This window comes from Stenella coeruleoalba (assembly GCF_951394435.1).
Source record: "Stenella coeruleoalba genome assembly, chromosome: 6".
NCBI lineage: Eukaryota > Metazoa > Chordata > Mammalia > Artiodactyla > Delphinidae > Stenella > Stenella coeruleoalba.
Window position 1 is genome coordinate 98,831,109 of NC_137151.1, and position 13,081 is coordinate 98,844,189.

A 13,081-nucleotide genomic window follows, 5' to 3' on the forward strand; every position below is an offset into this window, starting at 1 on the left:
TCCTTAAGTAGATTCACTATGTTCTCTTGTATGTTGTATCGTATATAATCGACCATTTGTCTACCAGTGTATCTTCAGTTTGTTTATTTAGTGCCCCCCCTCCAATGCTACAACATTTATCTTATTTTCTATGTAGTAGTGCTCTTATTCGTATAGGACAGAGTTCCAAAAATGGATCAAGGGCCAAATCTTGTGTACATTTTTATGTTTAGTAGGTACCATTCTTCTAAAGCCAATCTCTCCACATGTGCATAGATTCCATCCCACCTTGGCTGCCGAATGACATTGCTCCAACAATTCCCCTCTCTTGCACCAGATCATCAAGTTTTCCCGCTACAAACTCATCCCCTTCAGTATACTAACATGCCGTTATTTTCCCCGTCATAACCAAACATTTCTCTTAACTTCAGATGCTCTACTACCTACACTAGCTCTTTGTTCCCTCTATAGTAAAAAAAAATCCTGGAAAGAATTTTCTTGTTTGGTATCTTGAATTCCTCAACTCCCATTCTCTCTTAAACTGCCTCTGGTCTGATTTTTTTCTACAACCACTGTCCTACAATACTCCTTTTGAGGTCATCAATGAGTTCCTCAGTGTTAAATCCAAAGGTCAATTCTTACTTGACCCAGCAGCAGCATTTGACACTGCAGACCATGCCCTCCTCCCTGAAACACTCTCTTTACCTGTCTTCCAGGATTCCTCATTCTTGGTTTTCCTCTTGCCTCATCCATCACTCTTTCTCAGCCTCCCTTGCTGGTTTTTCACCTTCTCTCCAACTGTGTCATGTGGAGTGTCCCATGGTTCAGTTCTCAGTTTTCCTCTCTTCTCCATCTACACTGTCTATTTGGTGATCTCATACAATCCCATGGCTTTTAAAACCATGTATGTCGGGCTTCCCTGGTGGCGCAGTGGTTGAGAGTCTGCCTGCCGATGCAGGGCACACGGGTTCGTGCCCCGGTCTGGGAGGATCCTACATGCCGCGGAGCGGCTGGGCCCGTGAGTCATGGCCGCTGAGCCTGCGCATCCGGAGTCTGTGCTCCGCAACGGGAGAGACCACAACAGTGAGAGGCCCGCGTACCGCAAAAAAAAAAAACAAAAACAAAAGAAAACATGTATGTCAAAAATTCACAAATTTGATCTCCAGTAGACTTTCTCCCAAATTCTGGACACGAATGGAAAACTGCCTACTCAACATCTCCATGTGGATGTCTGAGAGACACGTCAATCTTAACATGTTCCAAACTCCTGATCTTCCCCTATGATACTGTTCCACCGATAGCCTCCCCCATTTCAGATGACAGCAACTTTATCCTTCTACTTAATATAGCACCACCATGACCATACATCTAGTATATGCACAAGAATTGACCTCTAGATCTGAGGAAGAGAATATAAATTTTATGAATTGATTCAAGTATATAAGGAACCCTAATATGTGACAAAGTTGGTATCTCATTGAAGTGGGAAAAGATAGATTGGCTATCCATCTGAAAGAAAGCAAGCTAGACCTTTGCTAAAATAAATTTCAAATGGGTTGAACATTTAAATTAAAATTCAAAATAGAAACATTAGGAAAAAATTTAGGAAAATATTTATATAGCCTTGCTTCTACGCTGCCCCCTTTAGGCTATTGTCAATATTTCCTCCTTCGTTCCATTCAGCCACACTAGCCTCCTTGCTGTTCTTTGGAGCTGCCGGGCACACTCCTGTGTGTGTCTCAGTTGGCAGTCTCAGTTAGCGGTATGCTTTTGCAGGTACCTGTAAGATTCACTCCCTCACCTCCTTCGAGGCTTTGTTCCAATGTCACCTCTCACTGAGGACCACTAAGACCACTCAGTTTAAATTTGCTACCAACACTCCCTCTAAGTCTTGCTCTCTCTTACCTGGCTCTTCTTTCTTTCTTTTACTTTAGTACTTTTAGCTCCTAATATATTATTATAATTCATGTATATGCCTATTTTTAATTGTCTAGTTTCCCCAGTAGAATGAAAGCTCCTTGAGATCTTCATCTCTTTTGTTCCCTGATATATCCCGAGTGCCTAGAAGAGTGTTCACTAAAGATTTATTGAATGAATGATTTTTCAGATTATTTTCTGAAAAGTCTATAGCCATTTGTACTTCAACCAAATGTCCAGCTGACCTAATTTCTTCCATGTTCACCAGCACTGGACGTTATTCATTTACTCTTTGCCATTCTGTTAAAGAAAGTGACAATATCTCATTGTTCCTTTAATTGGCATTTGTCTAACCGCTAGTTAAGATGAGCATATCTTTGTGTGTTTCATGGCCATTTGGAATTCCTCTTCTGTGATTTTGCCTATTTATATACTTGGAGTCTTTTCCTCCTCGCCCTCGCTCTCCTCTTCCTCATTTTCTTCTTCCTTATTTCCGTTTCCTTCTCCTCTTCCTTCTTTTCCTCTTCCTCTTCTTCATCTTCTCCTTCTTCTTTTTCAGTTTTTCCTATCAATTTGTAGGGACCTTTCCATAGCACAGTTTATCCTCTTAGTGAAAATATTTTTCCAAGTCTGAGACTTAGTTTTGATTTTGTTTATAATATCATTTACCATGAGACAATGTCTACATTCGCATGTCATCATATATATGTGTGTTTCTATTACTTCATGATTCCTTATTTTGTTGTCTTGCTTCGAAAGGTCTCCTCCGACCCCAGGTTTCCTAAATTTTTCTAATATTTTTATTTTAAACTATGTTTACATTTAAACTTCAATCAATTTGGAATTTATTTTCATTTATGGGGCAAAACAATGGATACCTGATGGATAGCCAGTTAGGCATCTTTTTCCACTGAACTGAAATACCACCTTTCTCATATGTTAGGCTCTCATTTATGCTTGGATCATTAATCAAATTTTGTATTCTTATCCTCAGATCAATATACCCATTTATGATTTATACTATATTATTTGGTCATGGTGGCTCTAGAGTAAGTTTTAACACCTGTTGAAGAACAACCCTTCTCACAATTTTTTTTAACATCTTTATTGGAGTATAATTGCTTTACAATGTTGTGTTAGTTTCTGCTGTATAACAAAATGAATCAACTAGATGTATACATATATCCCCATATCCCCTCCCTCCTACCCTCCCTATCCCACCCCTCTAGGTGGTCACAAAACACCAAGCTGATCTCCCTGTGTTATGCGGCTGCTTCCCACTAGCTATCTAATTTACATTTGGTAGTGTATATATGTCCATGCCACTCTCTCACTTCGTCCCAGCTTACCCTTCCCCCTCCCCGTGTTTTCAAGTCCATCCTCTACGTCTGCGTCTTTATTCCTGTCCTGCCCCTCTCACTATTTTTTATTTCCACAATTTTAAATATCCTTGTACCTTTATTCTTTCAACATGTCTTCAAATTTATTTTATCTTATTTAAAAAACATCATGATTCTATTTGGAAATGCATTTAATTTAAATGCAGTTCATTCTTATTATCCATGGTAGCTATACTCTTTGCAGTCACGTGAACAATGAATTAGTGGAAACTGAACGATGGCTCCTGGGGGAAACACAGGGTTAGGATCTTGGAAGTCTCTGGTCAGAATATTTTCATCAACCTATCAATATATAACCTTGTTTTTCATGTGTTTCTTTTCTCTATTTTTTATTAGTTATCTATTTTATACATATTAGTGTGTATATGTCAATCCCAATCTCCCAGTTCATCCCATCCCCCACCCCCATGTGTTTCTATTTAAAGATATATGTATACTGTTTAATGTTTACTGTTGATTCAGTAACATTGAACCCATGTAACTCGTGTCTGAACGAAGCTTATTTCATACACGTAGTTTTTGTTAAGACATATCATAGCCTTCTCGCGCTAGGAACGCTAGCCAGCACTTCAGCACCATGTTTGGAGGCTATTTGCAATAGTGAAGTCACCAAGAAAAAGCACAAAAATGTGAAAAACATGGCACAAGATAGACTGTGTAAAGGACACGTGTTTATACTCTAAGGGCAGAAACCAGAAGGCAGGGTGTCACTCAGTTCTACCTCAGCTGTGCATCAGGCAACTCACATTTTTTTCCCACTCTGTGCATGGCTGCAAATGACCAAAGAAGCATCGCGAGTACTGATTTTAAGGTTAATTTTTGAATCGTGTATATTGTTATGTTAGTGTCTTCTCTTTTAGGAATTTGCTATGTTTCTCCCTTTTGCTCAGGTCTTGTTTTCTGTATATTCAATCAAATATTACAGCTTTCCTTATATGGGTTTTGTATCTTTTTTAAGTTTTTTCTAGTTTCTTTAAAAAATAATTTTACAGGTATTGTAAACGGGATTTTTATAAAATTTCTAGCTAGCTATTGTGAAGAGCTATTTGTGCATACATATTTTATTTTCCACCACTCAAAACCAATTAATTCTACAGTTTTAGCTAGAGTTACTTGTGGTTTCTTGGGGATTCACAATCATATTAGCTGTAAATGGAAGTAATTTTGTGTGTTCTTTTTCACAGTTTTTATATTCATTTTTTAGTATATTTATAAGAATGTCCCAAAATATATAATAATAGTGGTAATATTTGGTACCTGGATTTCAGTTATGTTTTTGTAAGTGAAAATATTATCACTGTAAGCTATTGCATGGAATCCACATTAAAAGGAAGGAGGCTTATTAGGATGAAGAATGTTTGCTGAATCAATGAATGAATTCAATATTACCATTTGGCAATAACCATGAATCTCTTAGAAGATGGTCAGTACCAATGTGCCAACTTAATAGATAGCAAGGATATGATTTTGCCTATTATCACAATGTAAAATAGTAATATTCCACATTAATTTCCCCTTGACCAATCACTAATCAGAATTTTTGAATTCATCAGTTTCTAGGCTAAAGTGCAAATTATTCCATTAGAATTTTACTTTGGTGAACAACTCAATTGTACTCTGGTGAACAGAATATAACACACCAACATTTAAAGAACGTCTAGCTTTGCGTAGGACTTGCAATTCCCTTTCCTCATCTTGTCTCCACAAATATTACTCTGGGAATAGGAAGGACAGGTTATCCCTATTCTCAGGTGAAGATATCCCTATTCTCAGGTGAAGAAACCAAGTCTTAGAAACAGTTCCCAAGGCCACACACAGAGTTGGCTGAGAACAAGACTTCTGTGTCTCTCTGTCCCAGGTTCAAACTTCACTAACGTCTTCCAACACTGGGTAATTACTCCTTGAGACACTTTCATACCCCATTCTAAAAGACCCACTTTATCAATCAATCCATTAATCCCTCCATCATGCATCCATCCATTTTATTACTCGGTCTGTCAGTCATTCAACAAACACATTGAGCATTTATCATATTCAGACATTTTTACAGATTCTGGAAATACAACTGAAAACAATAAAAGTTTCTTCCCCGATGGAGCTTACATTATCGAAAAAAAAATTTTAACTAAAAGTGAAAGTTGTATAACGTCAGATGCTGATGAAATGCTTTGAAGAAAAATAAAGCAAGGGAGGAGGATTGCGAGTGCCAGAGTGGGAACAGGGGCTAAAATGATAAATGGGTGGTCAGGAAAGGCCTTAAGGTTGAGATGACATTTGAGCAGAACTTTCACAAGTATTTAGGAGGTAGGCGTCAAGTCATACAGAGAAGTGGTTTAGGAATATGAATTCTTTTTTTTTTTTTTTTTTGCGGTACGCGGGCCTCTCACTGTTGTGGCCTCTCCCGTTGCGGAGCACAGGCTCCGGATGCGCAGGCTCAGCGGCCATGGCTCACGGGCCCAGCCGCTCCGCGGCATGTGGGATCTTCCCGGACCGTGGCACGAACCCGCGTCCCCTGAATCGGCAGGCGAACTCTCAACCACTGTGCCACCAGAGAAGCCCTAGGAATATGAATTCTTTAAAGTAAAGGTTTACGTCTTAAGAGTGGGGGGATCTGGCTTAGTCTTATGGGGAGGAGGGAGGAATCAGGGCTGGAGCACAGAGGTCGGTGGGGAGATGACACTGGAGAGGTTCCCAGGGTAGCTCAAACATGCAGGAGTTTTCTAAGTCATCTTACAACTTTTAGGTTTTAGCTTAAAAACAATGGGAAGCTAATGGAGGGGTTTAAGGCACAGAAGTTTGGGCAAAATGAGTGCGTGAGGAATGCCATCATATTTTGAATTTGTAAAAGATCAGGCAGGCTTCTGTGGCCAAAAGAAATGCACATAAGAGCATGGATCTTTGTGTTCTAACTATGAGAATGGAGGAATTTCGACAAGATCTCAAGTATTCAATAAATCCAGCTGATTAATTGTCCTAATTTACTGTCACTCTGTCAGGGAAAGGTGAAATAAATGGCCTGAAGAAGACAGATGAATTGGCATCTGATATCTTTGTTTCTATTTTAAAATTTAAATTATTTGTACTCTATTAAAGCTATACATCAAGATGATATCCAAATTCTCTAACTTTAAGAATACATTGGGGCTTCCCTGCTGGCACAGTGGTTAAGAATCTGCCTGTCAGTGCAGGGGATACGGGTTTGAGCCCTGGTCCGGGAAGATCCCACATGCCGCGGAGCAACTAAGCCTGTGTGCCACAACTACTGAGCCTGCGCTCTAGAGCCCGCGAGCCACAACTACTGAGCCCACTTGCTACAACTACTGAAGCCAGCGCGCCTAGAGCCTGTGCTCTGCAACAAGAGAAGCCACTGTGATGAGAAGCCCGCGCACTGAAGTGTAGCCCCCGCTCGCCGCAACTAGAGAAAAGCCCACGCGCAGCAACAAAGACCCGATGCAGCCAAAAATTTAAAAAAAAAAAAGAATACATTGATAACCACCTGCTAGGAAAATGTGGTACAGGTATAAGGCATGGCATCTAATGCAAAGTCAACATGCATTTTTTTTTCCCTTTAAAGAGCTGTAAAAATACATTAAATTATACCAAACTGTAAAAAGTGACAAAATGACCACAGAAATAGGGTCTGGGATCAAGAAGGAAATATGCTGGTAGATGTCTGAGAAAAGTTTAGAGAATTACAAAAGAAATTAATAAATGAATACCAATTTGATTAAAGTGATCTATTCTTATACTTCTGGTAGATAAAATAAGAGTGAATGAATTATTCTGGGTTTTCTTCTCCCAAAAGTCTGATGATCATAATCCCATGGAAACAGTACCTCTTTCCTTTATCTTCTGAAATTTTAAATTATAAAGAAGGAGTTACTTCAGTAGTTAAGGTCATGAAGACTTTTTTTTTTTTTCGGGCCTCTCACTGTTGTGGCCTCTCCTGTTGCGGAGCACAGGCTCCGGACGCGCAGGCTCAGCGACCATGGCTCACGGGCCCAGCCGCTCCACGGGATGTGGGATCTTCCCGGACCGGGGCACGAACCCGTGTCCCCTGCATCAGCAGGCGGACTCTCAACCACTGCACCACCAGGGAAGCCCCATGAAGACTTTTAAAAAGTCATCTTTAGGCTGGTGCTCAGGTATGTGATGGGCGATCTCAGATACCGGTGGTGCTGGGACATCCTTTGAGATGACCCTCTGAAGCATAGTTTGGCATTCTGAATTTTGAGGATTAACAAAATTCACAACTTTTGATGCAATGGTTTTACCTGAGAGAATTTATCTTAATAAAATATAAGAAAATGCGTGTGTAGGGATGCTGACTACAGAATTTTGGTGGGGGGCAAAATTTGAAAATAACCAAAATGTTAAGGGATTGCTTGTGAATTACGGCACTTCCTTATAAGGATAAGAGTGAGGTCATTGAAACGATATTTTGGAAGCTAATGACAGGGAAAATGCTCTCCGTTTAATGTAAATGGAGAAAAGGTTGAAAAGTTGTGTCTGTAGCGTAATTCCTGATCTGGTAATGCTGAAATGTGAATAGCACTCATCGGTGAGTGATGGAATGTGTCTTTCTTTTCCTTTTTTAAAAAATAAGTATTAATTCTGAATTAGGCTTTCAAAAGTAACCCAACAAAAAAGAAAGATGTTGGAGAAAGTTATTCAAATACTCTAATACTAAAAATCTTCTGTGTCTGCCTGAGGTCTTTAGTTGGGATAACTCTAAATGATTGGATGGGCCACTTAAAGGTATTTTTGTCTCGCAGTCTACTTTAAAATTAAAGGTCGCTTCTAGAGGGGAACAGCATCTTTACCCCTTCCCTGCTTGCTGGCTTCATAACCTAGTACCCAGGCTCTGGGTTGCTAACCTGCACGACTGTCACTCGGAGACACTCACCTGGCCTGTGCCTGGTTAGCCACATCCCTTGGATTCACCTGGTCCAGCAGCCACTGCCTTCTCGCAGCTTCTTTCCTCCTACAGCGCCCTTGGAGCAGGTTGTTTCTGAGGGTCCTGAGGAAGAGTTTTGTATTGTCTTTTGTTGACACCTGCTGGAATGGCCAACAGAACAAGGGGCATCAGATCAGTCTTAAAGTGGTCTTCTTTCCTTACGTGGGTGGATTGGCCGCCATGGAAGTTTCTGAAATTATTTCACTTACCGTGATGTCCACAGAAAAATCATCTTACTTCCTTACTACCTGAATTTCTTCACATCCTCTCTCTATACACATACATATAGTATATGTTTCCAAATTAAATACCCCCCAACTTCTACAAAAACTCCTGTTCCTTAGAGCAACCCAGGAATGGGGAAGGTTAAAGCTAGAAGAAGGTATGAAAGCTAGAAGAAGGTATGAAAGCTAGAAGAAGGCATGAAAGAGGACTAAGCCTGTGGTTACTAATTTGGAGGATTCCTCTGAGATTTTATTTCCAGAAAAATCCTCATACATCTAGTCTTGTATAAAATATCAATGGATTCTCAGACCACCTGAAGTCCCCCCCACAGGTAAGGCAAAAGGAAACAAAGCAACGAGACCTTTAATTAAAAATATTCAACCCTTGAAATCTAAAGTGTAATAACAAAATGACCACATGGTGTCAGTCTAATATCAATAAGCCCTATTTCTCCCCAGACTTCTAGAAACAAGAGGATCATAGGCCAATAATCTGAGGATCTGGGTTAATAAAATTTAGTAAAGCAATATTCATTGAAAATTATTTGACAAGATTGAGGCACATGACTTTTGTGGACCATTCATGGTAAAGAGAGAATGAGGGGAGAACTGTCCTCAGTAAAGGTAATTAATCAATATTTTTCACTATTGTGAAATTTGGGGATGAGGCCATCTGCATGGAGAAACGGACTCATACTCAGTGATGAAAAGAGAGTGTCCTTTCTGGAAAAATTGAAATGCTCTCTGCTTTAAAATTATCCTATTTCTCTTTCTTCTTAGCAAGAGCTGAATTCTCTTGCTGAGTATTATAATTTTCTTTAAAAAATTTTGAAAGTCAGCTATGAAGTCTTAGTTTTACACTTTTCCAGTCAAAACTGAGATAGAAATCTTTCTCTTTTGTTTTTCCTAAGGAAAAAATTACTTGAATTTTAGTGCTCAGGAAAAGACATGTTAAAAAAGAAAATTCCCGAAATGTACTAGCAACTAGAGACCTTGAGGCATCATTTTACCAAACCAGGGCTTTTTCTTTTTAATCTGTGTCCATTTCCAATGCCTCTCCCCTCTTACCGCTCAGATATTTTCTAGTGCACAGTAGGAGTCAATGGTTTCACATTAGACTCTGGCCTTTTCTTATCCCCAAAAGGTTTATTAAAATCTACAGTGTAAAGAAAGTATATGTATATTGAGAGATATTTAAGGTTGAGCTTGCCACTTCCTTAGTCTTAAATATTATATGTATGAAAGGAGCAGAACCTGTGGTTTTCCAGGAGGAAAAGTTTTTTAATTGCTGTAGCTTTCACTGATAAGATTCATGAATAGTTCGGTACACGGCATTAGATGTTACCTGGATGCAGTTCTCCATCACAGGATGAGACTTCTGGTGGGACTTGCTCTGAAGACCAGATAAGAAACACACCTGACAGATGTCAAAGTTGAGACACTTCAGACAGCGGTATCTGCCAATTAAAATGGAAGTGTGACTTACATCACTACTAGGAGGTGAGCAAAGAAAGTATTATTCAGGTGGAGAATAAGCACCCTAAAATATACAGGAGGTGTCTGAGCTATCGAGTGAGTATAAAGTTGTCTTCTTTTGTTGGCATTTTTATAACATGACATTAAATTAATATAGTTTTGTCAACAAACTATCATATAGAGGCCGGATTCATCCTCTCCACCCCGCCCCCCAAATACCAAGTGTCTTTTACATGCAGGGTATTATGTGCTACAACCTTTAGGATAGGCCCTTAAGTCTGCAGCCACATTTGTGCAGCTGCATAATTCATTCAGCTAATTGGAATTTAATTGCCAACTTAAAGGAAACCGGGAGATTTCCAAAAAGTTTGAATTCTAGCTTCTCTGGAAATGTGTGAGATATGATGATATTGGACCTGTATTCTTGTGTGGTGTTGGGGAAAATAAAACCATAGATAAAGAATCTAAAATAAATGTGTCATTTATCAGAAATCTGTATGTAGGAAAGAATAATGTGGAAGAGAGGGAGTTCCTCACCAGCCAGGACTGAGTGACCACCACACCCAAGTTTCTTAACACATCAGTGTTGCAGGCTTTCTGTTATGGACAGTTACAATCTTAAATCTCCTGTGATCAGAACGACAGGCGGAAATCTTGAGACACTCTGGTAGGGAAGGGTGTCTCTGGGCACTCAGGGAACATGTTGTGATATTGGGGAGGGCTGGTGAGACCTTATAGCCATGAATTAGTAACTTTTAAGGATGAGTGGGATCATATTGTTTGTCTGCAAAATATCAGGGATCTATACTTTTTTTCCTGCTTCAACTACAGAGGATACGGCATAAAGTAGGGTCTTCCTCATCAACGGCAGCAATGGGCGAGGACAAGGGGACAGCTACACCTATAAGACAGTCCCTCCCCAGACTACTGCCCTCATTTATACTCCTTGCCTTGCCCCCAATAGCATTTGAGTTTTCAACCCCGGTCTTCAAAGTTATAAAAATTAAACTATGTCAAGATTCCTATGCTCTTCAAATTTCATATCTGGCTGCAAAGACATGATATGGAAGCTTGAGGTACTAACTAGCAAAATTAGATACTGTGTGATGAAGTGCCGAGTAAGAGGCATGGAAAATACATGCTGTAGGAGAGATGGGGGACATCCCTGGGAGCTGGTATGGTCTGATAAATTTTTCTGGAAGAGCTGAGACTCATGCTAGGCATAGAATGCTGGGTGGGAGATTAAAGTAGAGGAAATCCCAGGTAGAAAGATGAGGAGTAAGGTAATGCAGACTGGGGTGAAGAAGAAGGGTTAGCGCTTTTCAGACCTATCAGACCTACAGGTAACTGTGGAGAATGGAGGAATAAAAACTTGCAATGGGGCTTCCCTGGTGGCGCAGTGGTTGAGAGTCCGCCTGCTGATGCGGGAGACATGGGTTCCTGCCCCGGTCCGGGAAGATCCCACGTGCCGTGGAGCGGCTGGGCCCGTGAGCCATGGCCGCTGAGCCTGCGCGTCTGGAGCCTGTGCTCCACAATGGGAGAGGCCACAACAGTGAGAGGCCCGTGTACCGCAAAAAAACCAAAAATAAAACAAACAAAAAAAACACTTGCAATGTTCCTGAGGCCAGATGGCAGAAGGGCTTCTGACCAAAGTCATTGGAAGGCAGAGCAGGAGGGTGCAAATACCATGAGACCAACTCTCACAGTCCTTGTTCACTGCCGTCCCTGACATCTAGTCCCAGGGTAGGATATTAATACAGAGTGTTGAAGGGCTATCACGGTAGCAAACATTTTTGAGCCCTTACTGTGTAGCAGGCAGTGGACATGCATTGACATAGTTAATCCCCATGAAAGTTCTTTAAGGCAAGGCATTCTTATTATTATCCTCATTTGAAGAAACTGATTCAAAGAGAGTTTAAGCAATTGCACAAAGTTACACAACTACGTAGTAAGTGGTAGCATTAGGTTTTGAGCCCAGGGATACCATCTAAATGGAGAGCCAGCTATTTTAACCCCTGTTAATAGACCACCAAGGCAGGAGACTTGAGTTTGAGTCACATGCCACTGTTACTAGGTGACCTTGAAATGGAAACTTAAGCTCATTGTTTTGAAGATACCTGGAACAACGCAGGTTTTCAAAGAACATTAGTTGAAGGAAATTAAATGAATGACAGTTTCTTCAATGAAGAAAATGGGGCTAGTAAACCCTGCCCTCTCGGCCTTGCAAAGTTTTTACAAAGCTTTGAAAATCATTCAGCATGCGTAACTGGGGAGACATGAAGTCTATAACATAAAGCATTTGTTATAAAGATGATTTGATGAGCCACCTGTCCTGGCTGCTTTATTTAGCATTACTGTATGGTTACAGTTGACTTGTTAGGACAATACACTGACCCTAATCTTGGCTTATTTCCTCCATGCTCTGAAACTACCGACAGGTGTGTGAGAAAGGGGTGCAGTGTGGATAAAGAGATTGGTCTGTTGTTGATGGCTTTACTCATAGAGAACCAACTTTTTTCCCCCTAATTTCATTTCAAACTTACATGGCTATCACAGGGCATAAATGTGACACGTTCTGCTAAAATCGAACACTTGTCTTAGGAACAAGCTCTGGGCTTTGTAGCTTCTCTTACTTTAGGAGGTCAAGTCTTTGCCTCTTCCTGCTATGCTTCCAGATCTGCAAACACTTCTGCTCTAAAATGTCTTTATGAATCTCACTGAAACTAAAAGCCTTGAGGCTATTGCTGGAGTTTTCTGAGAGCCAAAAACACAGGTTTAAGGTTAGAACTGTAATACATTCAAGCAATTTCTAATAGACTCAGAAGGTTACAGCTAAAAGAAGTCTAAGTCATCATTTGACCCACCTCTCCTCTTGCTTACAAAGAAACCAAGGTCTAGAAAGGTTAAAGGCCATGCCCAGATCACGCAGCTGTCTGCATATATGAAAACTGTACATTGCCTCAGATTTCTAGGAGAAAGGAAAAGTCACACAGCGGCATTTTTGTTTTTGTTTTTTGGGGTTTTTTTTGCAGTACGTGGGCCTCTCACTGTTGTGGCCTCTCCCGTTGTGGAGCACAGGTTCCGGACGCGCAGGCTCAGCGGCCATGGCTCACGGGCCCAGCCGCTCT

General features: G+C 40.5%; 1 protein-coding gene across 1 annotated transcript in view; it reads right to left on the reverse strand.

Moving 5' to 3' along the window:
• Window positions 1-13,081, reverse strand: part of DYTN (dystrotelin) — a gene marked incomplete at its 3' end in the record, with an annotated part of 51,584 nt that overhangs the window by 17,400 nt on the left and 21,103 nt on the right. Inside the window, exons 8-9 of the mRNA XM_079924362.1 lie at window positions 9,823-9,934; window positions 8,203-8,351 (exon numbers count right to left, since the gene is read on the reverse strand). Coding sequence (XP_079780488.1) covers window positions 8,203-8,351; window positions 9,823-9,934 — 261 coding nt within the window. The remainder of the gene's footprint in view (window positions 1-8,202; window positions 8,352-9,822; window positions 9,935-13,081) is intronic.